The sequence below is a fragment of the Pogona vitticeps genome, chromosome 5, assembly GCF_051106095.1.
Source record: "Pogona vitticeps strain Pit_001003342236 chromosome 5, PviZW2.1, whole genome shotgun sequence".
NCBI lineage: Eukaryota > Metazoa > Chordata > Lepidosauria > Squamata > Agamidae > Pogona > Pogona vitticeps.
Window position 1 is genome coordinate 129,445,808 of NC_135787.1, and position 21,684 is coordinate 129,467,491.

A 21,684-nucleotide genomic window follows, 5' to 3' on the forward strand; every position below is an offset into this window, starting at 1 on the left:
GATATTTAAAAGATCCCGTAACTAGTCAGGTCACTGTGTTCTGGTCCTGTTGAAGTTTCTGTATCGGTTTCAAAGGCAGTCCCATGTAGTAATCTAACTTTAGGATCACCAAAGCATGAACCAATGCGATGTCAAGGCAGGGACACAGCTGAGTAATCTGCCTGAGATGGAAATAGGCTGACAGGACCACAGACACCATCTGAGATGCCCTCAATAGCACTGGGTCCAGAAGGATGCCCAGACTGTGAACTTCATCCATGGTGCAGAGATTGTCCCCTCCAAAAGAAAGGGAGTCACCCAATTCACACACCAGAGGAGGCCCCCACCCAGAGGACCTCCATCTTGTCTGGATTCAATCTCAACCTGCTTGCCTCCATCCACTCCAGTATTGCAGTCAGTCAGCGCTCAAGGGACAAGATGGCATCCACTGTGGAAGGGTGGAAGGAGAGATAGAGGTGGGTATCAACAGAATACTGATTACATGATACTCCAGATCTCCGTATGATTTCCCCCAGTGGTTTCATGTAGATGTTAAAAAGCAAAGGGGAGATGATTGATCCCTGCAGGACTCCACGGTTTAGAGTCCAGGGATCAGAGGCCATCTTCAAGGAAGAATAAGAGCCAGGACAATGCCAGGGTGATTATCCCTAATCTCAAAGCCTCCCCAGGAGGATACCATGGTCAATGGTATCAAAGACCACTGAGAAGTTGAGGAGGAACGGCAGAGATGTATTGCTCCTGTGGGCCTCCCTCAGGTCATCATGCAGGTGTCTAATACCATCTTCATGCCATAATGCAGCCTAAACCCAGACAGACTGGAATGGATAAAGTGTGTTGGTCTCATCCACAAGTGCCTGAAGTTGATCAGCCACTACCCACTCCACTAGCTTACTCAGGAACCCTATGTTGGTGACAGATGTACCAAGTTATTGAATTAGGTATTATTTCGGGGCAGCTAGACTGCTGATATGTTTTGTAAAGCATTACATTATGTTATGTATTGTACTGTTGTTACCAGCACTACAGTGGTGCCTTGACTTACGAACGTCCCAGCCTACAAACATTTTGAGTTACGAACAGCTCCATTCGTAAAATTTTGCTTTGACTTGCGAACAGAGCTTTGACTTACAAATGAAAAAAAGCGGGGAAGGCGGGAAATTTGAACTTTCTGTTAAGCATTGGGCCAGCGAAGAGGCTGCTTGTCTGCTACCTCACTCGCCCCAGCGGTTAGAGAGTGTGGATACGGAGAGAGACCTCCGACTGCCTACTGCCTGGTACAGTACTGTACTGTACAGACTGTATTTTTTTGGCTTTTTTTATTTTTTGGATTTTTGACTTTCTTTTTTAAAACAGAGGGACTGCCTGTTCTGGATGAATACACTGTATTTACTGTACAGGGGTTTTGCAGCTTGGGGTTGGGGTAGGTGGCTAGGTGGGGGGGTTATGTTTCTGTGCTGGCTATTGGTTTTAAAATCAGAAAACTGTTTGCAAAGGTCTGTCTTGCTGTTGGCCTCTAAAATGCATTTTAGTCTTTTGGTTGCTTGGCTTAAAATGTGTTATTGTAAAATGTGTGGGTTTAAAATGTGTGGGTTTAAAATGTGTTTTAGACTCCAAACTCCCCCCCCCATTGTCTTCTCTCTGTGTGTTGTCTCTCTTTTTGTGCTTAAAAGCACAAACCTTTGTCTGAAGGGTCTGTGTGCCCCAGTGATGACCTTCTTTCTTTCTTTCTTTCCTCTTTTCCCCATTGTTTCCTCCCTCCCTCCCTCCTTTCCTGCCCTTTTTTTAACCTAAGTTCCTCTTAGGTAAAAAGAAGAAAAATTCTCCCCCTAGTAGTAGAGGATTAACCGATTTTACATTAGTTCCTACGAGAACTAATATTTCAACTTACAAACCGTGCCTTGATATAAAAACAAAAAAAATCCGGAACGGATTAATCGGGTTTCAATCCATTCCTGATCTGACTTACAAACGTTTTGATTTATCAACATCTTCGGGGATGGATTAAGTTCATAAGTCAAGGCACCACTGTGCTGGAAAAACAGAGCAGTACTCTGGAGTAGCCAATCCTGGATATTATATCTAAAAATTTCTTATACTTCGCCATCTTGGCCCTATAATATATGTTTTTGGTTTTATTGTTTTTAAATTTGTAAACCGCTCACAATAGACCCTTGGTCTAGATGGGTGGGATAGAAATCCAATCAATCAATCAATCAATCAACCAGTCAATCAGTCAGAAAGATGAAACAAAACAGTTTTTTCTTATCAGTTAGGACTGATAAGAAATGGCACGAAGCTTGAAATTTTCCTGTCAAAAAATCTTTGAGAATACATCTAAAAATTCTTTAAAACACCTTTTAACAGTCATTTTAAAAAGTAACTAGACAACATTATAAAGGTTTTTTGTGTCATTTAACTACCCATTACCCTGCTCTTGAAATGCAACTTAGTTCTACTCTCATTGCCCCCAATTAAATAGTTTTAAATAACTATATTACTTGTAACTAGTTGCTGCTAACTCTCTAAGTACTGTGTAGGCTATATTAAGTTCCTTAGAGGAAGGACAAGATTTAAAAATAATACCATAAATTAAAAAAAAATGTTCACTGCAGTTAAATTATATTAGTAAGAACAGGTACAACAAGCAGAGCTTGCCAAATCATGGTGAACCCTTAACAGTGATGGTGAAGATTTCAAGCCATGTTTCTGTGATCTTCCATCGTTCCCTGGCATTTGCAATGAAAAAGTTCTCAGGTAGCAGCGCTTGGACAAAACTTTTGCCAAAACTAGGAAACTACAGACACATGGAGGCAGTACTGAGCTAGACAGGTGGTGTGTTAAGACCTGTATTCTTAAAAAACACCATACATACATACAATAGACATGTTGTGAGCTTTGTGAAATTGTGACCCTTGAATTACTGGCTCTCAAAATACTGAGACTGAGAGAAATCTTAGAAAGTTACTTATTAAAATGTAGCTGGGCCAATTTTAATTTAAGCCTGCGTTTGTCTCAGCTGTACAGTTCATTCTATTGCTTAGTTACATTTTATCCAATGTCTTTTTTTTTATTCTAATACAAGAAAGAGAAAGAAAGGTTTCACTTCATAAGCAGAACAGTTTATATTTTGTTGCTTCTAAATCTTTTTTTTTTTAATGCTTTTACCCAACATTTTTTATATAGTAGTAGTAGTATACTTTATTACGGTCAAAGACCGGTAAAACCAAATCAATATAAAATAGATTCATATAATACATGTAGTGTTATTAATTCTTCCTTAATAGTTGAATAATTAGCTGTTTTTAGCTTTTCATATTGTATTTTTAATTATGTAAGCTGCCTTGGGTGCTTTTTTTAAGGAGAAAGGTGGGGTAAAAATATTTTAGATAAATCCATTCAATATTTTTTAATAATAGATATGATAGCAGAAGGAGTATAATTGAGACCATGGTTTTGCTTTCAGTACAACATGGATCTATTCAGTATTTCTGTGGCTGCATTCCAGTTTTGAAGGACTGTAGTTTGTGTAGTTGTTGTGTCTTCCACACTGTTAGTGATATGATTATATTTGATCACAGAATTTACAAGTTGATACAAATAAGGAAGGCTTTCCTCCAGTTGGGAGTATAACCTGGCCCTTCAAGCCCCACATTGATACAGCAGCAGCTTTAATTGGTTGCACTTCCAAGTAACATTTGCAAATTAAATAAAAAAACAGTAAACCAACAACATATATTAGCATTATGTTGGGAATATATACAGGGAAATGTACCTGGAATCTTTACTTGTATCAGGGGAGCATGGTTGAGCAGTGGTTCTGCTGTGGTTCAAAACATAATCCCACATTCATTCTTTTTCTATGTTTATCTTTGGGAGATTGGTAAAGGTAAAATGATCAGAATAATAACCTATAAATGAAAAAAGGGGACAGTGTCTTCTTAAATAGGACAGTTCAAGGCCTAATGGTTAAATGCAGTTTACTGCTTTTGAAAAATACTTGAGATTTCTTAGATTGATTGGGTCCTTACCATCTTCCCCCCACTTTTGGAGAGAGTTTGTGGGGTTTGATGGCTTTTCTAGAACAGGGAACTGATCTGCCTTTTTATCTAAGCAAACATATATTAACAGCAAAAGTGGTTCTGTTTTTAAGGAAACCACTACAATCTCTTTGCTTTCCTTGCCTCCCCCCTTTTTCGTTTACAAGCATTGTTGTTTCCTTAGGCTACAATCCTATACACAAATATTGAGCTTACTGGGACTTTCTTCTGGGTACTCATGAATAGGATTGCACTCTTAAATTACAAAAACTCAGGTTGTCTTCTGGGCTCAAGACAAAGTATGACTTCAGGGACAAATATTTGCAAGCACTTATGAAATTCTTCTTACATAATTCTGACTTTTTTTTCCTCTTGAACTGAAATGGAAGTCATAGTTCTGTGTTACATTTCTGTAAAAACAGCCATGGATATCTTTGTCATACCTGTATAAATGGGAAAATGTACCTCAGAAAACTGAAAGAAAATGAAATATTTTCAAGGAAATTGCTGAGCTTTATTGCTGATTTTCTTATTCATACTATGAGCATCTTATTCATTGGAGTAAATAGAAATGTTTTCCACCATTGTTTGGCTTTCTTGACACTTCTCAAGATATTTGTCCTTAACAGACATAATTATAACAGTTGTTTGGACTATGTGTGGTATGTGGGGGTTTTTTTCCCCACCCATTTGTTTTGAAGATGTGTTTAGAGCTGTTTCTCAAGAGCACAGAAAAGTACTAAAATCAATCTGAGAATGTTTACTGCTAGGCTTTTGATGACCCAGGCCATATTGTTGTCTTCAATCTGTTGTCTCTCTCATCCTCAACAGAAGACAAATGAAAAGGGGGTTGGGGGAGGAGAGAAAGGAATGGCTTAATCTTGTGGGGTTCAATAAAAGAAGGAATGCAGTACAAGGAAGGGTTCCTTTTATGCTAGGCAGCACAGAACATGCCTTGATGACTGAAAGTGCCTGTGGGCATTTGGTCCCTATTGGTTCTCACATTGAATGCAATGATGCCCACAGATAGCCTGTATTGTTGTCAGTTAAATGGGATCATGAGTGTCTGAAAGGTGTTTGAGAATGAACTGAAAATCATTTTCACAAGTGGATGATTACTTCTGCCACATGTTAACTGAACTCTATCAGAATGGCCCAGATTTTGAGACTGCATTAATTGCTCTTTCAACCTTGACTGAAGCTTCTTTTTAAGAAAAGCCCTTTGCTGGACTGAACTGCTATATATATATATATTGATTCCTCCCCGATTTTCCATGGTTTTTTTTTCCATTGTGATAAATAGAAGTAGAGGGTTAATATTTGAGTTGCAGATAGTTTGTTCATCCCTGGATTTTTTTTAACTGAACGAGAGAGAAACTATACTGAAGCAATAGTAACTTGTAACCTATCCCCAACAATTGTGACATGTTTCAGTATAATTATTCTGTTTGTTCAGCTAATCATTAGCACTGACTCTTCCCACACACCCCAATCAACCTACAGAACCATATGAAGTCTTACAGCGCAGTTTAAATGTATATAAACTTTTGACATATCTTTTATATACTTTAATGTACTTGACATACCACTGGATAATTGGGGTTATTTCCTGTGTGTTTTGACTTTTTATTCTGCAAGAAGTATATCTTAAAAAGAAAAAAACATTCTTTACGTGCTGCATTAACAGCTTTATGTCTGTGTTTAATAAAGACAATTTTGTCATTATCAAAATATGGGACATCCGAGTTTAAAATGGAGAATGGAAGCATAGTTACTAATAAATAGATTCACTACTCTTTGCGGTTTCTGTCAGTGTACTCAGGTAGGATAGAATTTGTGTAGCAAACAATTGAAAAGATAGGTTACTGTTTGATTTATTTGTTGTTTATACTGTACAAAAAATGAACTCACATTTTCAAATACATGTGGTTCTGAAGTAAACTGAATCACCACAGTAGAAGCTTTCAGTGGGCTTTATGGAACCCCCCAAAACAGATTTATTTTAAATTTAAAAAGAAACACCAGTAGAGTAAAGCTCTAAGAGGATTACACACACACACACCCCAAAAAACCAACACATCAGCTCACCAAGGTCTGAACATGTTTAGGGGGCACAGAATGCTGGCTGACTGGTGCAGAACAGAAACTAGAAGGGGATGAAATGGTGGCGTGTGAGCAAAAGCTCTCAGCACTGCAACAAATTCGTGCAGATACCAGTTGTATCTGCAACAAAATAATTTGATTAATTTTGGAAATAATTTAATTAATCACATTTTGATAATTTAATTAACTGCATTCTGACTTTCATTTCAAAGAACCTTTTCATTCCCGAAAAGCTCTTGTTCACTTACCACTGACTGTATATTTTGACCCTCTGAATATTATAGAGGATTTCTGGGATAGCTTGTACAGGGACCTCAGTGAAGTTGGCAGAATGTCACTCTTTCTCTCCTTTAAGTTTATTCTGTGACTTCTAACACTCTCCAGTACCTACATGTTGCTGGAAAAAGCCAATAATGACTTTTTGGGATGCTTGCCACACCATTGTTCTCTCCTGATAAACTTTTGAGGAAACTCCAAGATGCCATGTAAAACATTAAGCTGCTGATTATAGCAAAAACCTAAATACAAATCTCAACAAAGGGAGAAAGTAAAGCATTTCTGTTTCAATTATATTTATAGAAGCTTTGAAGGATGTAATTGAAAATACTTTAAAATTAACCTGTCCTTTGTTCAGCATTCACAGATATGAGACAATTTAATGTTACAAGGGTGCTCTGTTTGTTATAACCTTGGAGTAGTTGAACAAAAATGTTTATAAAAGATATGAATAATTAAATCTGCATCTTTACAAGTAAATGTTATATCAAAATATTAATGCTCAGAACAGAGAAGGTTAAAAAAAACACATCATTGCCATATTACAAAATGGGTACCATGTGTCAAAAGGTTCCCACTCTTTTTTAAAGTCAATGGGATGAATCCCATGCGTTGAAAACATAGTTACTGCACTTTTTATTTGCCAAAAAGAAAAGTAGGGAAAAGGATCACAAGTACATTGCTTTTATGAATCACCCCGATGGAAAACAAAATATATGCTATTTATATTTTGGAGATACAAGCCAGAGTCCTCCTGTTCATATAACATTTGCTTAATGTGCCATCCTTAATTACAACTATGTTTTTTACACATTTAAGATTCTCCTGAATCCTGTTGTCACTAATGGCTTCCCCAGGACCAAAGGAATCCTAAGGGAGTTTATCCAGGTTGAAAGTATCCTAAGGAATCTTTGTTGGTGGGGGGGAATAGGAAACATTTTATTAGCAAAATATAGCCATGATATAAATTTACATTACTGGATTTCAGCCAGTGGATCCCCAAAACATATTTTAAATTTAATATCTTGATACTTTTTAAAAGTTTATTTCAATACTTCCCTAGCATCTCTGGGAAAAGACAATTTGGATGCATGAAACACATTGTCCTACACGTTGTTTATAAAGTTCTGTGGTGTGTTGTTGTTTTTAACTTTCTTTAATAATTATGGAGAGGTCATTCAGTAAGAAATGGCTCTTCTCACTAAGGACAGCAAAAGAAGGAGGGGTTATTAGTTTAAGGCTATTGCTGTTTATTTATAGTGGTATGTCAGACCAAGTGTCATGGGGCTTTGCTTTCCTGTTAAATCCAGGCTTTGTGTCAATAGCACTAATTTCTTTGTTACCTAATCCTGATAAGAACAGCACATTTTAAATTCTAGGCTGACTCCCCTCCCAAGAGAGCTGGTACTTACCACTTTACTTAAATTGTACTTTCTAAAGGTAGGGGAAAGTATACAATGGCCTTTCTCTTACTTATCTTGATGCAGAGTTTAAGCTTGTGTTCAAATTGAAATTCGTTGCTATTGTTTCCCTTTAAACCATTAGTTTAAAGAAAGTATCAGAGCTGCCTGTTAAAAGAAAGCCATAGTTGTAAGCTGTAGGAATGCATTTCTATAAGGGAAAAAAGTTCGAATAAAGATATCTAAGGAAGTATGCTTTATATTTAAGATTTTGCCCAATATTTCCCTCTGACTTTGCCACAATTCATATGATACTCCCTTTGCAATGCTCATAGGGATCCCTTGTGGCCTGAGGAAGCCTTTGGGAGTCTTTAATATCATAAAATCTCCACTGCTGGTCTCCTAGTCCCAATGGCAGGATAACTGGCTGCCCCCCATCCTAAGGCTCCCAAAAGTTTATCCAGGTTGAAAGGAATCCCAGGAAAGCTTTGAAACCTGGAGGCAGAGAGAACAGGAAAGTTTAAATTTAAAGATTATAGTCCACCACTGATGTCACCACCCAGGAGAAATGGATGATGATTGCCAAGGCAGACAGACTCAAGAAAAGTTATAACTAGGTTGTGCAAAAGCAATCCTTGCCATTTCTGCCTCTTGGGAGAACATAGATCAAGAATAGGACCCTCTTTTTCAGAGGAAAGCAATCACTTCCATATCTTCACTCAAAGGTGAAGAAAAGAGAGGAAAGGTGCAATAAACAGGTAGGGAACAAAGGAACAGGTTCACCTCAGGGAGCATTACAGCTTGAAATTTTGCTTTCCCCCCTAAATGTTATTTATTTTAAAAATAACGAATGTATTATATAAGTGATCACTTCCCAAATATCAGTATTAGTGACTGCATATGATACTTATTGCAACAATAGCTATGTGAAGAGGTATAGCCATGTTTGGGCCATATTCCTATGACCTGCTTTTCCCATGTGTCTTTGTAAACAACTATAGAATACCTATTGAGTAACCTTTAGCCCAGCACTAGTAGTGAATGAGCATTATTAGAAAGTGAATTCAAAAATAAGCCACTTTATATTTGTTTACTAGTTCCATTAAAGCTCTATGTAAAATGAATTTGTTTTTGAAAAACAAAGGCAAAATACTGTTTCATTTGCACAGTTGACCCTTGCCTGAGCCAGGTGACATTTAATGAATTTTCACAAGTACCTTTAAGATCCTGTACTTCCTAATGCAAACCTAAGCTCCTTCTCATGGACAGGTGAGTGCTGAAGAGTCTGGCAGAGCTATTGCTAGTGAAGTCAACAGGGTACTGCCCCAACTATTTCGTTTTTGCCTCAAGAGTGGCCAGAGTCCTGGTAAAGATTTATGCTTGCATAAGGGAGATCACATTAAGTTTTCCACGATTAGGTGTATACAGTAGTGAAGAACACAATCAACACCTTGTTAAGTAATGGCGGTTTGCCACCAAAGCTTATACGGTTTCTCTAATGCAAGCACAAATTGCCAAGAGGATTTTGAGTATTGTGCATATTAACTTACTTTACCATCAGTCTTCATTGCATGTAGTTGCTCAGAATTTAACATCAGTTTCCTGCAGTGTCAGTTGAATGCCTCAGGAAGTTGACTTTGTATTTATTTCATTTTTAATTTTTATTTACATATTTTTATGCTGCCTTTCTCCTTAAAAAGGACCGAGGCAGCTTACACCATTAAAAGTTAAGGACATTCATTCATAGAGTTCCTGAGCGCAGTCTGTGGTTGCTTGATGATGCAAGATGTGAGCTGCGATCCACGAAGTTCAAATGACACTTCAGCCATAAACTAGTATAGTGGTTTTGTGTTTTAAGCTTCAATCCCTTTTGCCATATGGAAAATAATACAAACTTATTGTATAAGTGTGTTGAATGATAAGGAAGATAATCTATATAACATATGTATTCATGAAAGCTTTCACGGCCGGGATCTAATGGTTGTTGTGGATTTTTCGGGCTCTTTGGCCGTGTTCTGAAGGTTGTTCTTTCTAACGTTTCGCAAGTCTCTATGGCCGGCATCTTCAGAGAACAGTACTCTGTCCTCTGAAGATGCCAGCCACAGAGACTGGCAAAATGTTAGGAAGAACAACCTCCAGAACACGGCCAAAGAGCCGGAAAAACCCACAACAACTACATATAGCATACTTACTGTATATTCAGACTGCTACATAAATAGTAAGTGGTGCTAATCATATTCTGATCATCATCGCTTCATTTATGATTAGGAGTGAGTAAATGGAAATGAATACAACAGAAAACTGAGTATATATTCAGTTTATCAGAACTCAAAACACAGTGGTGCCTCGACTTACCAACTTAATTGGTTCAGGAAGATGGTCATAACTTGAAATGGTTGTAAGGCAAAGCACCATTTACCATTGGAATGCACTGAAATGCAATTAATCCATTCTGGCTGAAGAAAAAAAATCACAAAAAAAAAATCACTGCAAGACTGGTCGGAAACACCATTAATCCCTTCCAGCCAAAGGGGTGGGGGTGGGGAAGAAAAGCAATAAACCATGCAAGACCCATTGCAAGACAAAGTCAAAGCAAAACAGAATCAAGCATGCAAGACCTAAAGCACCAGATGGTACAAAATGCTACGGCCAGACTTCTGACTGGGGTGAAGAGGCACCAACATATTTCCCCCACACTGGTCTCCTTGCATTGGTTGCCCATTCATTTCCGTGTTGATTTCAAAGTTCTTACGATTATAAAGCCCTAAACAGTTTAGGACCTCGATATCTGGCAGAGCACCTTCTCCCACCCAGTTCTGCCAGAGACACTTGTTTTAGCCTGGCCAGGTGACTGAGGGGCCTAACGCCGAGGGAAGCCAGGAAGAAAAGAATGAGGAACTGGGCCTTCTCGGCAGTGTCCCCTCGCCTCTGGAACAACTTGCCCGTAGAGATCCACCTGGCTTCTTCTCTGAGTGTTAGAGAAGGTTATTCAGGCAGGCTTTCCCTCCTGCTACATCTTAATATTTACATTTTTACATCTCGGATTTTTACATATTTATTGGTTCCATTGTTTTTAGATTTTGTAATGCTGCCCAGAGTAGACCCAGTCTAGGTGGGTGGAGTATAAATCTAATAAAATAAATAAATGCAAAGAAAACAAATCAAAAACCAATCAGCCATGCAAGACCCATTGTAATGCAAACAAGACAAAGCAAAAAGCAATTAAGCCAATCGTGCAAGATTGGAAATGGGGGGGGGGGTAAAAAGCAAACAAACTCTCCAAGACCCTTCGGAAATGGGGGGAAATCCAAAAAGCAAGGAAACCCCCCAAGACCCATCAGAAATGGAGGGAGGAATCTAAAAAGCAACCAAAGCCCCCAAGACCCATAAGAAATGGGGAGGGACCCAAAAAAACAAACAAATCTCCAAAGACCCATCACAGCACAGTAACATAACTCCCCAGCACAAAACCACACTGCAAAAAAACCCAGAAGAGTTTTTAAAAAGCAAAAAAAATAGCACCTTACCTTACAATGCAGCCCAAAGCCTCCCTGCAAACACACACACACTCTCTCAGGAGCAGAAGGAGGCAGTCCCAGGCCTCCGACGACAACGCACACTTTCGAATTGCTGGGGCAAAAGAGATACAAAGAAGTAGCCTCGTCGCCACCTGTAGTTGGCAATTTGAATTTCCCGCCTTTTCGCCCTGCAAGTAGAAGCAATTTTTTGCGGCCAGAGCTGGTCGTAACGCAAAATGGTCGTAAGTTGAGGCACCTCTATAGTTTGGTTAATATGATGAATCAACAGTTACAGAGTCTAACAGGAAGATCTCATTAAAAAGCCTTTTAATCCAACTGACTGTTTTGTCTAAATATGAGAATGTTTTAATATCTTTATTTTGTTCTTATTGTTGTATTGTTTTAACTTGGGTCTGACCACATAATAAAGTGTAAATGAATGTTTGTTTGAATGATCATTTTAGCAAAACTTTAATGAGGAATTATTTGTCTTCCTGGTTGGCAGGTATTTGTATGCCCTTGGTCAGAAGGTCTGGAAACGGTGGAAAAAGCGCTACTTCGTTCTTGTGCAGGTTAGTCACTTTTAAATCTTCCATGGGAATCAAGTAGGGGAAAAGATCCTGAGCAGTCCAGCAGGGCACTGGCAGACCCCTCAGGACATGGTACAGGGTGGTGTGACTTCTCAGGATCAAACTATATGATACATTTATCCCATCATTAGAAACAGAGCTTGCAGAAGAGATAAAGGCTGTGTTTATCCAAAGCACAAGCTTTGCTAGCTTCACATGTTACAAATTAGCTTGCCATTGCTTTGTGCTTGGTCACTGGGTGCTAAACAAGTCAGACTTCATTGGCAAAACTAATTGTGAAAGAATTCTTTCAGATCTGGCTAGATCTGTTTCGATTGTTGTGTTTATTGTAAGCAACCTTGAGCACTACATAGTACAGTGAACACTTGACTTACGAGCTTAATCCGTTCCGAAAGGAAGTTTGTAAGTCGAAAAGTTCATAACTCGAATCAGCATTTCCCATAGAAATACATTGAAAACCAATTAATCCGTTCGGGCTGTGTTTGGTTCTTAGGTTGAGGGGCGGTTTGTAAGTAGGAACTAATGCAAAACCGGTTAATCTGTTCCTACCACTAGGGGCAGATTTTTTCTTTTTCTTTTTAACCTAAGATGGCGTAGGTTAAAAAAAAAGGCAGGAAACCATGGAGGGAACGAACGAACACTGTTTAAAAAGAACACTTTTTAAATCAAGCACCCTTTACACCAAAACAGGCACCTTTTCAACCAAGCATTTTTTAAATCAAAACAAGCAGCTTTTAAAGCAACCAAGCATGTTTTTACCCAAGCAGGTTTTAACTCAAACCGAGCTCCCTTTTACCCAAGCACCATTTAACCCAAACAAAGCACCTTTTAAACTAAATTTTACATTTAAAAATGACAACACCAGGAAGTCCCAGTTCTCTCTTCCCACTCTCTAACCACTTGGAAGAGCGAGGAAGCAGACAAGCAGCTTCTTCGCTAACTGAAAGTTCAAATTTCCTGCTTTCCTTGCCTTCCCCATGCTTTTTTTTCATTCGTAACTCAAGTTTGCAAGTCAAGTCCATATTTTCCTATCAGAGCGGTTCATAAGTTGAAATGTTCGTAACTAGGGCCGTTCGTAAATCGAGGGTTGACTTTAGTAGTGATAAGACAAGAGTATAAATACAATATGATGATCATACCTGGAGGGAAGGACTTCCATTGGCTTCTTATGACATGCTAATTGACTGGTACAGTGTGACTCTGAACACATTAACTGATGCCTGCAGTAGGCTCAGGAAGAAGACTGAAGGAGACTGTTGTTTTTCATAGACTCAAGGCAGCACATGAATTTGTCTTATGCTCAGGAATGAGTAGAAAAAGTAGTATTTCTCTGTGCTTTCTTGGGTTCCTGACCAGTCTGAGGAGTGTATGCAAAGAATTGTGTATTTTTAAGAAGCGGTTTCATGAGAAATGTATGGCATGCTGTATAATTTGAAACTTTATACCATGTTTCCCCGAAAATAAGACCGGGTCTTATATTAATTGTTGCTCCAAAAAACGCATTAGGGCTTATTTTCAGGGGATCTTTTATTTTACACTCATGTCATCTTCTGGCTGCTGCACAATGCTGCACAATGGTGTGGGGTGGGGTTTCACTTAACTAGGGCTTATTTTTCGGGTAGGGCTTATATTTTCAGCATCCTGGAAAACCATACTAGGGCTTATTTTCAGGTTAGGTTTTATTTTCGGGGAAACAGGGTATAAACATGCAGTGTTCAGTTGTGTGAGTATCTAGCAGCTCAATTGCCATAGCAAACCCTGTTCCTTGAAATGGACTGTACAAGGCCCTTTCAACATTATTTACATTACAGTGGGGTCTCTACTTAAGAACGTAATCCATATTGGAAGGTGGTTCTCAAGTTGAAAAGTTCTTATGTTGAATCTGCATTTCCCATAGGAATGCATTGAAAACCATTTAATCCGTATCTGCTCTTTTCCGTCCATAGAAACTACAGTGGAACCTCTACTTAAGAACTAAATCTGTTTTGGAATGGTGTTCTTAAGTTGAAACGTTCTTAAGTTGAAGCAAAATTTCCCATAGGAATGGACTGAATACCAATTAATCCGTTCTGGCTGTTTTTTTTGTTATGTAGAGGTGCGTTCGTACATTGAAGCATTAGTTCCCATAGGAACTAATGCAAAGCTGGTTAAAAAAAGAGCAGGAAAGGTTTTTTTTCCTGTTCTTATCTTGGATTTCTGTTCTCAAGTAGAAGCAAAATTTAGCAAATGGAGCTGTTCTTAAGTTGGATTGTTCTTAAGTAGGGACGTTCTTAAGTAGAGACCCCACTGTATAGGTCAGTAGTTCCCATCTTTGGGTCCTGGATGTTTTTTGACTGCAACTCCCAGAAATACGGGTCAGCACTGCTAGTGGTGAAGGCTTCTGGAAATTTTAGTCCATGACTATCTGAGGACCCAAGGTTGGAAACAATTACTATAGATAAAGGTTGTAAAATAAGCATGCAATGGTGGGTGGGTGTGTTATGACAGTATTGATCCTCTATGGATAAACATAAAGATTCTTTCATAACTTTGTTAGATGCAGCTCATTTATGTGACAGCATTTTGTATATGTAAAAAAAATAAATTTACACTACTAGGAAAGCTTTGTATGAATCATTTAAATTCATCTGTAGCAGCTTTCATCTTTGAGTGCATGACAGTCTCCCTTATGCATGAGTATTCATGTCATTATCTCAGTTCTGTGAACTTTCCTGGAGTTTCTGGCAGACACAGATCAATAAAAAAATGCCTGCAGTCTCAAGTATTTATGCATGTCTCTTTTGGTCATCGCAGTCTTAAGTGATTCATCAATATATCTTCTTAGTGTGTTTTCAGCTTATACTGATATGCCTTTCAAATAACCATGGGCACCCTTGTGCATAGTAATTACTGAAATAAAATGAAACAAAAATGTTTTGCAACACCCTTGTCATATCATGGTTGATGCCATTTTTAGCCATGGATAATGACAGTGTGTAAGATAATAGCCAGCCGTTCAGCCAACTATGGCTTTTCCAATATATTTCAAGATGTACAGAACTGAAGCTAGCTCATTCTTTCTCTTTTCCCTACCTAATAACTCATTCTCTCACCAACTGTTTTATTTTCCATCTGCTTGCTTTCTGCATTCTGGTTCTAGGGAATGTCTCTGGAAAAGGACAGTCCTTCCCATGGGAAATATATATCTTTTTCTCCACCCTGCTCTCTCTCCACCTGTATGTACAGATGCATCCCATTCCTCATGCCAGCATCCCCCACCTGCAGCCTATATTTTTTGCATTCTGCTATCTTACTTTCTGGTCCGATTAGACCATGTGGAACTTTAAGAAATAATGCAGACAAAAATGTATTTTGCTACTCCTTCATTTTCCAGACATCAGATATCAGTTAGCATCAAATTGTTCAATTGACCCGGGTTACTTCTTATATCTGATTATAAAAGCAAATGCTTTGTGTTGGACGAACATGAGACCTACAATTTTAAAGTGTTGTTTTCTCAGTAGGTAGACAAAGTAGAACTCTGGCCATTTCCTACTTACATTCTTCTTCCTTACTGGGAACGCCATGAGGTAACTCCTTCTACAGGCTGGTCAACAGATTAGAAGAATATGTATTTTACAGCCAAATATCAAGGCATAATAGAGCCTGAGATGGGTTATAGATGCTGTCATAGACTGAAGTGCAAGTCTTACCATATTCTTTTAGTAACAAGGCTTTTTTTTTCTCTAGGGCCTTATTACCACTGAGGTAAACTGTTGGCCATGTGCCAGTGGAGGGTTGGGATAGATCCAAAAGCTGGAAGGGCCAGTCCTGTCTCTCTCCCCCCACCTTTCTCTTGGTCTCTGCTGCTCTCTGAATGTCTTCTTGCACCTCACACACTCCTTTTCATTCCCTCTCTTTGTCCATTCAAAATAATGTAGCTTGCAAAATAATCATAATGTCTTTAAAAATATTTAAAAAACAGTAAGTGAGCAGATGTAGATGCTTCTCTTGCTCCCTCCTAATTTTAATAACTTCCTGTCAGAATAATGAAAAACTGTACTTCCGTATTCAACTCTTTAAGTGCCAGTCACGAATGAAAATATATAAACGGGGGTGGTGGGGGTGGTACAAAGAAATGTTTCAAGTATTTACACGTCAAGATTCTTTTAAATTTTTTATTTCTATTCCACCTTTGTCCTTCAAGGAAACTCTTCAAGGGGGCATCCATGATTCTCATCTTGTCTATGTTTGTCTTCACAGTTAACCTTTAACAGCAGCACAATTGGTACACACATTAAATTATTACCATTGAACATTCAGTAAATGTACACAATGGCTGAAATCTCCTTCTTGGATGCACATCTCAATGTGGTGTGTGTGTGTGTGTGTGTGTATGAGAGACAGAGAGAGAAGCCAAAACCAATGCCATCAGGAAGCTAGAATTTATTACAAATCTGGATTCATAGCAGTTTACCCAAAGTGGAATGTTCGCAGATGAGGCACCAGATTAAGATGCATCCAATTTCTTCAGGAGTAATGGTCACATCATCAGAAGAGAATGGACAGTTCCAGTAGTGATGGAGGCAGAGAAACTTCTGGAGGGCAGCTACGGCAGTGACACTTAAAACTTGTGCCAGTATTTTGCAGAAGAAGGTAATGGTAAACCATAGCTGACCTTTTCTTACCTTGAAAAGCCTATGGAGAGACTGACCAAAATGAAATAAAAGACAGTGCTGGAAAATGAGACTCCCAGATTGGAAAGCATTCAATCAACTACTGAAGCAGAACAAAGGACATGTATGAATAGCTCTGTCACTAATGATGCAACTAGATTAAAGCAGAAGAGGTATCTAGTGGCTAACGTGTCCAAGGTGAAAGGAAAGTCCAATGCTTCAAAACACATACAATTGGCGCATGGAACATGAGAAGTATGAATCAAGGTAAACTGGAAACTTGCTTTACAAACATTGCAGGGTCGGTATAGGCTTGCTTTAGAAACATTGCCGGGTTGGTGAACTAAAATAGATAGGAATCAGCATTTTCAGTTACACAACTACAATTTGTTCTAGTATGGAAATGGCAAATTCAAGAAATGGAGTGGCTCTAATACTAGGCAAGATGTAGGACAGGCAGTTAGGGATTATAATGTAATGTCTGAATAATATCCATCAGACTTCTGGGGGAGAATCAACATAACTATCATTCAGGTCTATTCTCCAATTACAGATGCTGAAGAAGAAGAAATTGAAAGCATCTATGAAATTATTCAGGAGGAAATGGATCACATACCAAAACAAGACATGCTTATAATCATAGCTGGCTTGGAGCATAAAGGTAGAAGTCAAAGGAGAACCAGGTGGTGTTGAACATTTTTGTCTAGGGGTCAGAAATGAAGCAGAACTCATGGAATTATGTGAGGCCAACAATCTGTTAGTCACAAATATATGCTTCAATGAAGTGAACAGATAACTGTACATGTGGACACTGCTAGATGACCAATATAGAAGTCAAATAGACTTTTATTGGAAGCAGGAGATGGAGAAGCTCTACTCTGTCTGCCAAAACAAGACCAAGAGCAAATTGTGGTACTGATCATGATCTGTTCATATTCAATATTAGGGAAAAGCTGAACAAGAGCACTAAAAACAACCCTAGTGCCAAAATATAATTTAAGGAACATTTATGATGAATTTAAAGTTCACATAAAGAACAGATTTTCATGACTAAACTCAGTTGACCATGAACCTGAAGAACTGTGGATTCAAGCCAGATATATTATTAGGGAAGAATGCAAAAAGAGAACTCCTGTGGTAAAAAGAAAAGAAAAATCTAGATAGATGACAGAAGAAATACTTAAAATTATAAAGGACAGACAAGAAGCAAAACTAAAAGGTGACAGAAATAGGGCAGGAAACCTTAATGCACCTTTTCAGTGATTGTCACGTAGAAACAAAGAGAGCTAGCATAAAGGCCAGTGCAAAGAAACAGAAGAGGCCAACAAAATGGAATAAAAAAGAGATTTCTTCCAAAAGATCCAAGAAAATAAAGAAAAATTTGATCCTAGATAAGGAATGCTGAAAGACCAGCAGGGAAACATGCTATCTGACCAGGATCAAATGTGGAAACAGTATACTGAAGACCCATACAGAAGAGATAAAAGGATGTCACACCCCTTTGAAGAGGATTCCTATGATAAATAACCTGTAGTTCTAGAAAGTAAAGTGAGAGCTGTTTTGAAAGCAATAAGAAGGAATAAATCACCAGGAAGCAATAGAATACCAATAGAACTATTTGAGACACAGAGTCTTAATCTGTCAAAATCATAACAAGAATATCCCAAGAAATATGGAAAACCAAACAATGGCTCACAGACTAGCAAAGTTCAATATGCATTCCAATCACCAAGATACCAAGGAGTGGACCCATTGCTTTAATTTCCAGTGCAAACAAAGTGATGCTCAAGGTGTTGCAACAAAGCCTTTTACCTTATATGGAACAAGAAATGTCTGAACTTCAAGTTGGATTCTAAAAAGGAAGAGGCACTTGAAATTATAATGCCAGTGTCCACCAGCTACTGGAGCACACAAAATATTTTTAGATCAGTTTTTTGCTTTATAGGCTATAGCAAAGCTTTTGAGTGTGTGGATCATGAGAAATTAGTTACATTTAAAAAGAAGTTAAGCAGCTTCTCACAAGCTTCTCATTTTTGTTCATCTGCACTAAAATGAGTTCTGGGAAGTTACTAATGTCTAAGCCATTGGGGAGAAGTGAGGGAGGTAAAATATCATAAATAAATAAATAAGTAGATTTTATTTATTTATTATTTCATCTTGTATACTGCTTCATAGTATACACACTCTGTGTGCAGTTCCATTAAAAACACAACAAATGCCCAACAATAAATACATAAAATAGCTAAAACCCTGTCAGTAAAATAAAACAAATTAAAAACAGATTTGAGCATCTCAGGAAGTTAAAAGGCAGATTTGAATAGTACAGTTTTTCTAAATTTCTTAAAAATGGAGAGAGAAAGTACCTGACAAGCTTCTATTGAGAGCTTATTCCAAACGAAGGGACCACAAGCACAGTTTGTTGTATTTACTCTTTGGGCCTGCTTCAGTGTCGCCGTTTTTAATATCCATGGGTGGAACAGGTAGCTGTTTTGTAAGAGAGGCAAATCATGAGATCCTAACTACAGTGATGGCTTGCAAGACAAAATTAATTCGTTCGGCGAGTCATGTCGTCTTGCAAAATTTTCGTCTTCTGTGGTGCGGTTTCCCATAGGAATGCATTGAAATTTAATTAATGCGTTCCTATGGGTGAAAAAAGTCAGAAACAAAAAAAGTCAAAACAAAGTCACTTACAGTACCAGGTACTGTAGACCAAGCCCCGCTCCTCACAGTGCCTTGGTAGTCCCGGAACAGCTGGACTCTGTGTGACCAGAGTGCCGAACAGCTGAGAGATAGCAGCCATTTTGTGGTAGTCTCCGCTCCCCACCCCCCCCGCCTCTCAGCTGTTCAGCGCTGGGTCTCAGAGGCTTCTTGGGGCTTGCCCAGCACAGAAAAAGGCAGGGGGAAATGCTGCTTTTCCCCTGCCTTTTTACGTGCTGGGCAACCCTGGAAAGCCTCTGAAAGCAGTGCTTGCCATGGGGAGGTACCCCCCCCCACAGCCAGCGCCATTTTCAGAGGTCTCCCATCAGTGCTGGGAGCACTGTTGGGGGACCTCTGAAAGCGGCACTGGCCACAGGGGGCAGCCCCCCGACAAGCACTGCTTTCAGAGGCTTCCCGGCTGCCACCTCTCAGCTGTTCGGCACTCTGGTCACATGGAGCCCAGTTGTTCTAGGGCTACCAAGGCACCGTGAGGAGCAGGGCTTGGTCTACAGTACCTGGTACTGTAAGTGACTTTGTTCTGACTTTCTTTTGAGGTTTTTTTGCCCATAGGAACACATTAATTAAATTTCAATGCATTCCTATGGGAAACTGCGCCTTGCAAGACGAAATTTTTTTTCCTCTTGCGAGTCACCAAAAAACTTGCAAGATACTTTCGTCTTGTGAGTTTTTCATTGTGCGAGCCATTCATCTTGTGAGGCACCACTGTATTAAAGACTGTATAGGTCATACCAGCATCTTGAATTGGACATGGAAACTAACAGAGAGCCCTTAAGGCATGTCCAAAGAAAGAAACTCCAAGCCCAGGACAAATGGTGGCCATCTACCAGAGAGTAGCCTTGGCCAATAGACTGTCCAATACAGGGTCCCATAAGACAAGCTTGTCTTGACAAATCCACCATCCCAACTACTCTCACCAGATAGGCCCCAAAATCAGCCAGCCAAAATAAGGCTGCACTGGAGTAAGCCAAGCTAAGCTGTGCTCCAGCTTCTGCTGCCAATTAGGCCTCAAAAGCTTCCTCATATATAGGGTTGCCAAACGTCAGGCTGGTCCTCCTTTAAGCCTAATGTCATCTGTCCAGCAGGCAAAGATAAAAACCTTTAAAATGTCAGGCTTTTGTATATTTTATGTTTTAATGTTGATGGAAGGACTCCCCTTCCCTTGTCTTTCCATGTGGCCTGACCATCCCCGCTTACGTGCTGCCGAAGCGCAGCCCTCACCCCCTTCCACCGCTGCCGCAGCTGGTCAGTGATCCGCCATGCCCACCCAGCCCACGTGGAGCCCAGAAAGGCAGCACGAGTAGAGCGCCACCCGCTGAGCCAGTCAGGAGCAAGCAGTGCCCGAGCACATTGATGGGAAGGCAAGTGCCTGGACTGTGTGTGTTCGAGGTCCCTTTCGGGGACTCCAACTCCCACACTCCCCAACCTTGAACTTATGACCTTCCGGAGAGGGGAGGCTGCCTCGTTCAGCTTTGCCCGGCGCTGCTTTCCCCCTGCCTGCGCCGGAGCCTTGTTTGGGTGTCCAGATTAACAAGGTTGCCTCTGAGCCTATGCAGAGTGCAAGTGGCCAGGGGATCCCACAGCCAGGCCGGGGTGGGTTCAGATACAATTGGCTGTTTAAATAATGTTTTTCTGGTATTTTGAAAAAAAGCCTCCATAAATGTATTTTTATTTTTTAACATGACTGTTTCTTTGTCAGTTCACTAAGAGACATTTATTGGCTGCTATTGTAATAAAATTGTATTGATTGCAGGTTTAATCCAAAACTATTCAAATGAAAACATTCAATATGTCCTCCTCTGTTCTTTTTTTCTTTTTTCTTTCTTTCTTTCTTTCTTTCTTTCTTTCTTTCTTTCTTTCTTTCTTTCTTTCTTTCTTTCTTTCTTTCTTTCTTTCTTTCTTTCTTTCTTTCTTTCTTTCTTTCTTTCTTTCTTTCTTTTTTTTTTGGTCTTTCTGTGTCCTCCTTTTGGTACCCATGTATCTGGCAACCCTTCTCATATACTAGAATCATGGTAGTACCGTTAGCAGGAATTGTCTCTGTTATCTTCTCTTGCTGGTACATTGTATTAACTCATTTTCAATTTGATCTCAGTCTTCTTTTGCATCTCATCTCAAAACCAGATTATGCAGTCGGGCAGAATTAATCAGGGTTAAATGTTAGTGAAAAGAAACATTTTTAGCTTGGGTGCTGTATATTACCAGTCAAATATGAGGGCTGAAGTTTAGAATGATGTTATGTCACTGATCTGAAACATTTGCCCCCTTAGGTTAGCCAGTATACATTTGCTATGTGCAGTTACAGAGAGAAGAAATCTGAACCTCAGGAACTAATGCAGCTTGAAGGATATACTGTGGACTATACAGGACCCCATCCAGGTAGTCTGTTGTGT

At 39.2% G+C, this 21,684-nt stretch overlaps 1 protein-coding gene across 13 annotated transcripts in view; it reads left to right on the forward strand.

Moving 5' to 3' along the window:
* The window catches only part of CADPS2 (calcium dependent secretion activator 2), a 371,478-nt gene that overhangs the window by 189,617 nt on the left and 160,177 nt on the right, over positions 1–21,684 (forward strand). For all 13 annotated transcript variants that reach the window (XR_012087419.2, XR_012087420.2, XR_012087421.2 and 10 more), the window contains exons 9-10: positions 11,840–11,906; positions 21,562–21,670. Coding sequence is in view for 10 of the 13 variants with exons in the window: in XM_020803108.3 (XP_020658767.3) it covers positions 11,840–11,906; positions 21,562–21,670 (176 nt within the window). In the remaining 3 variants the exon portion in view is untranslated. The remainder of the gene's footprint in view (positions 1–11,839; positions 11,907–21,561; positions 21,671–21,684) is intronic.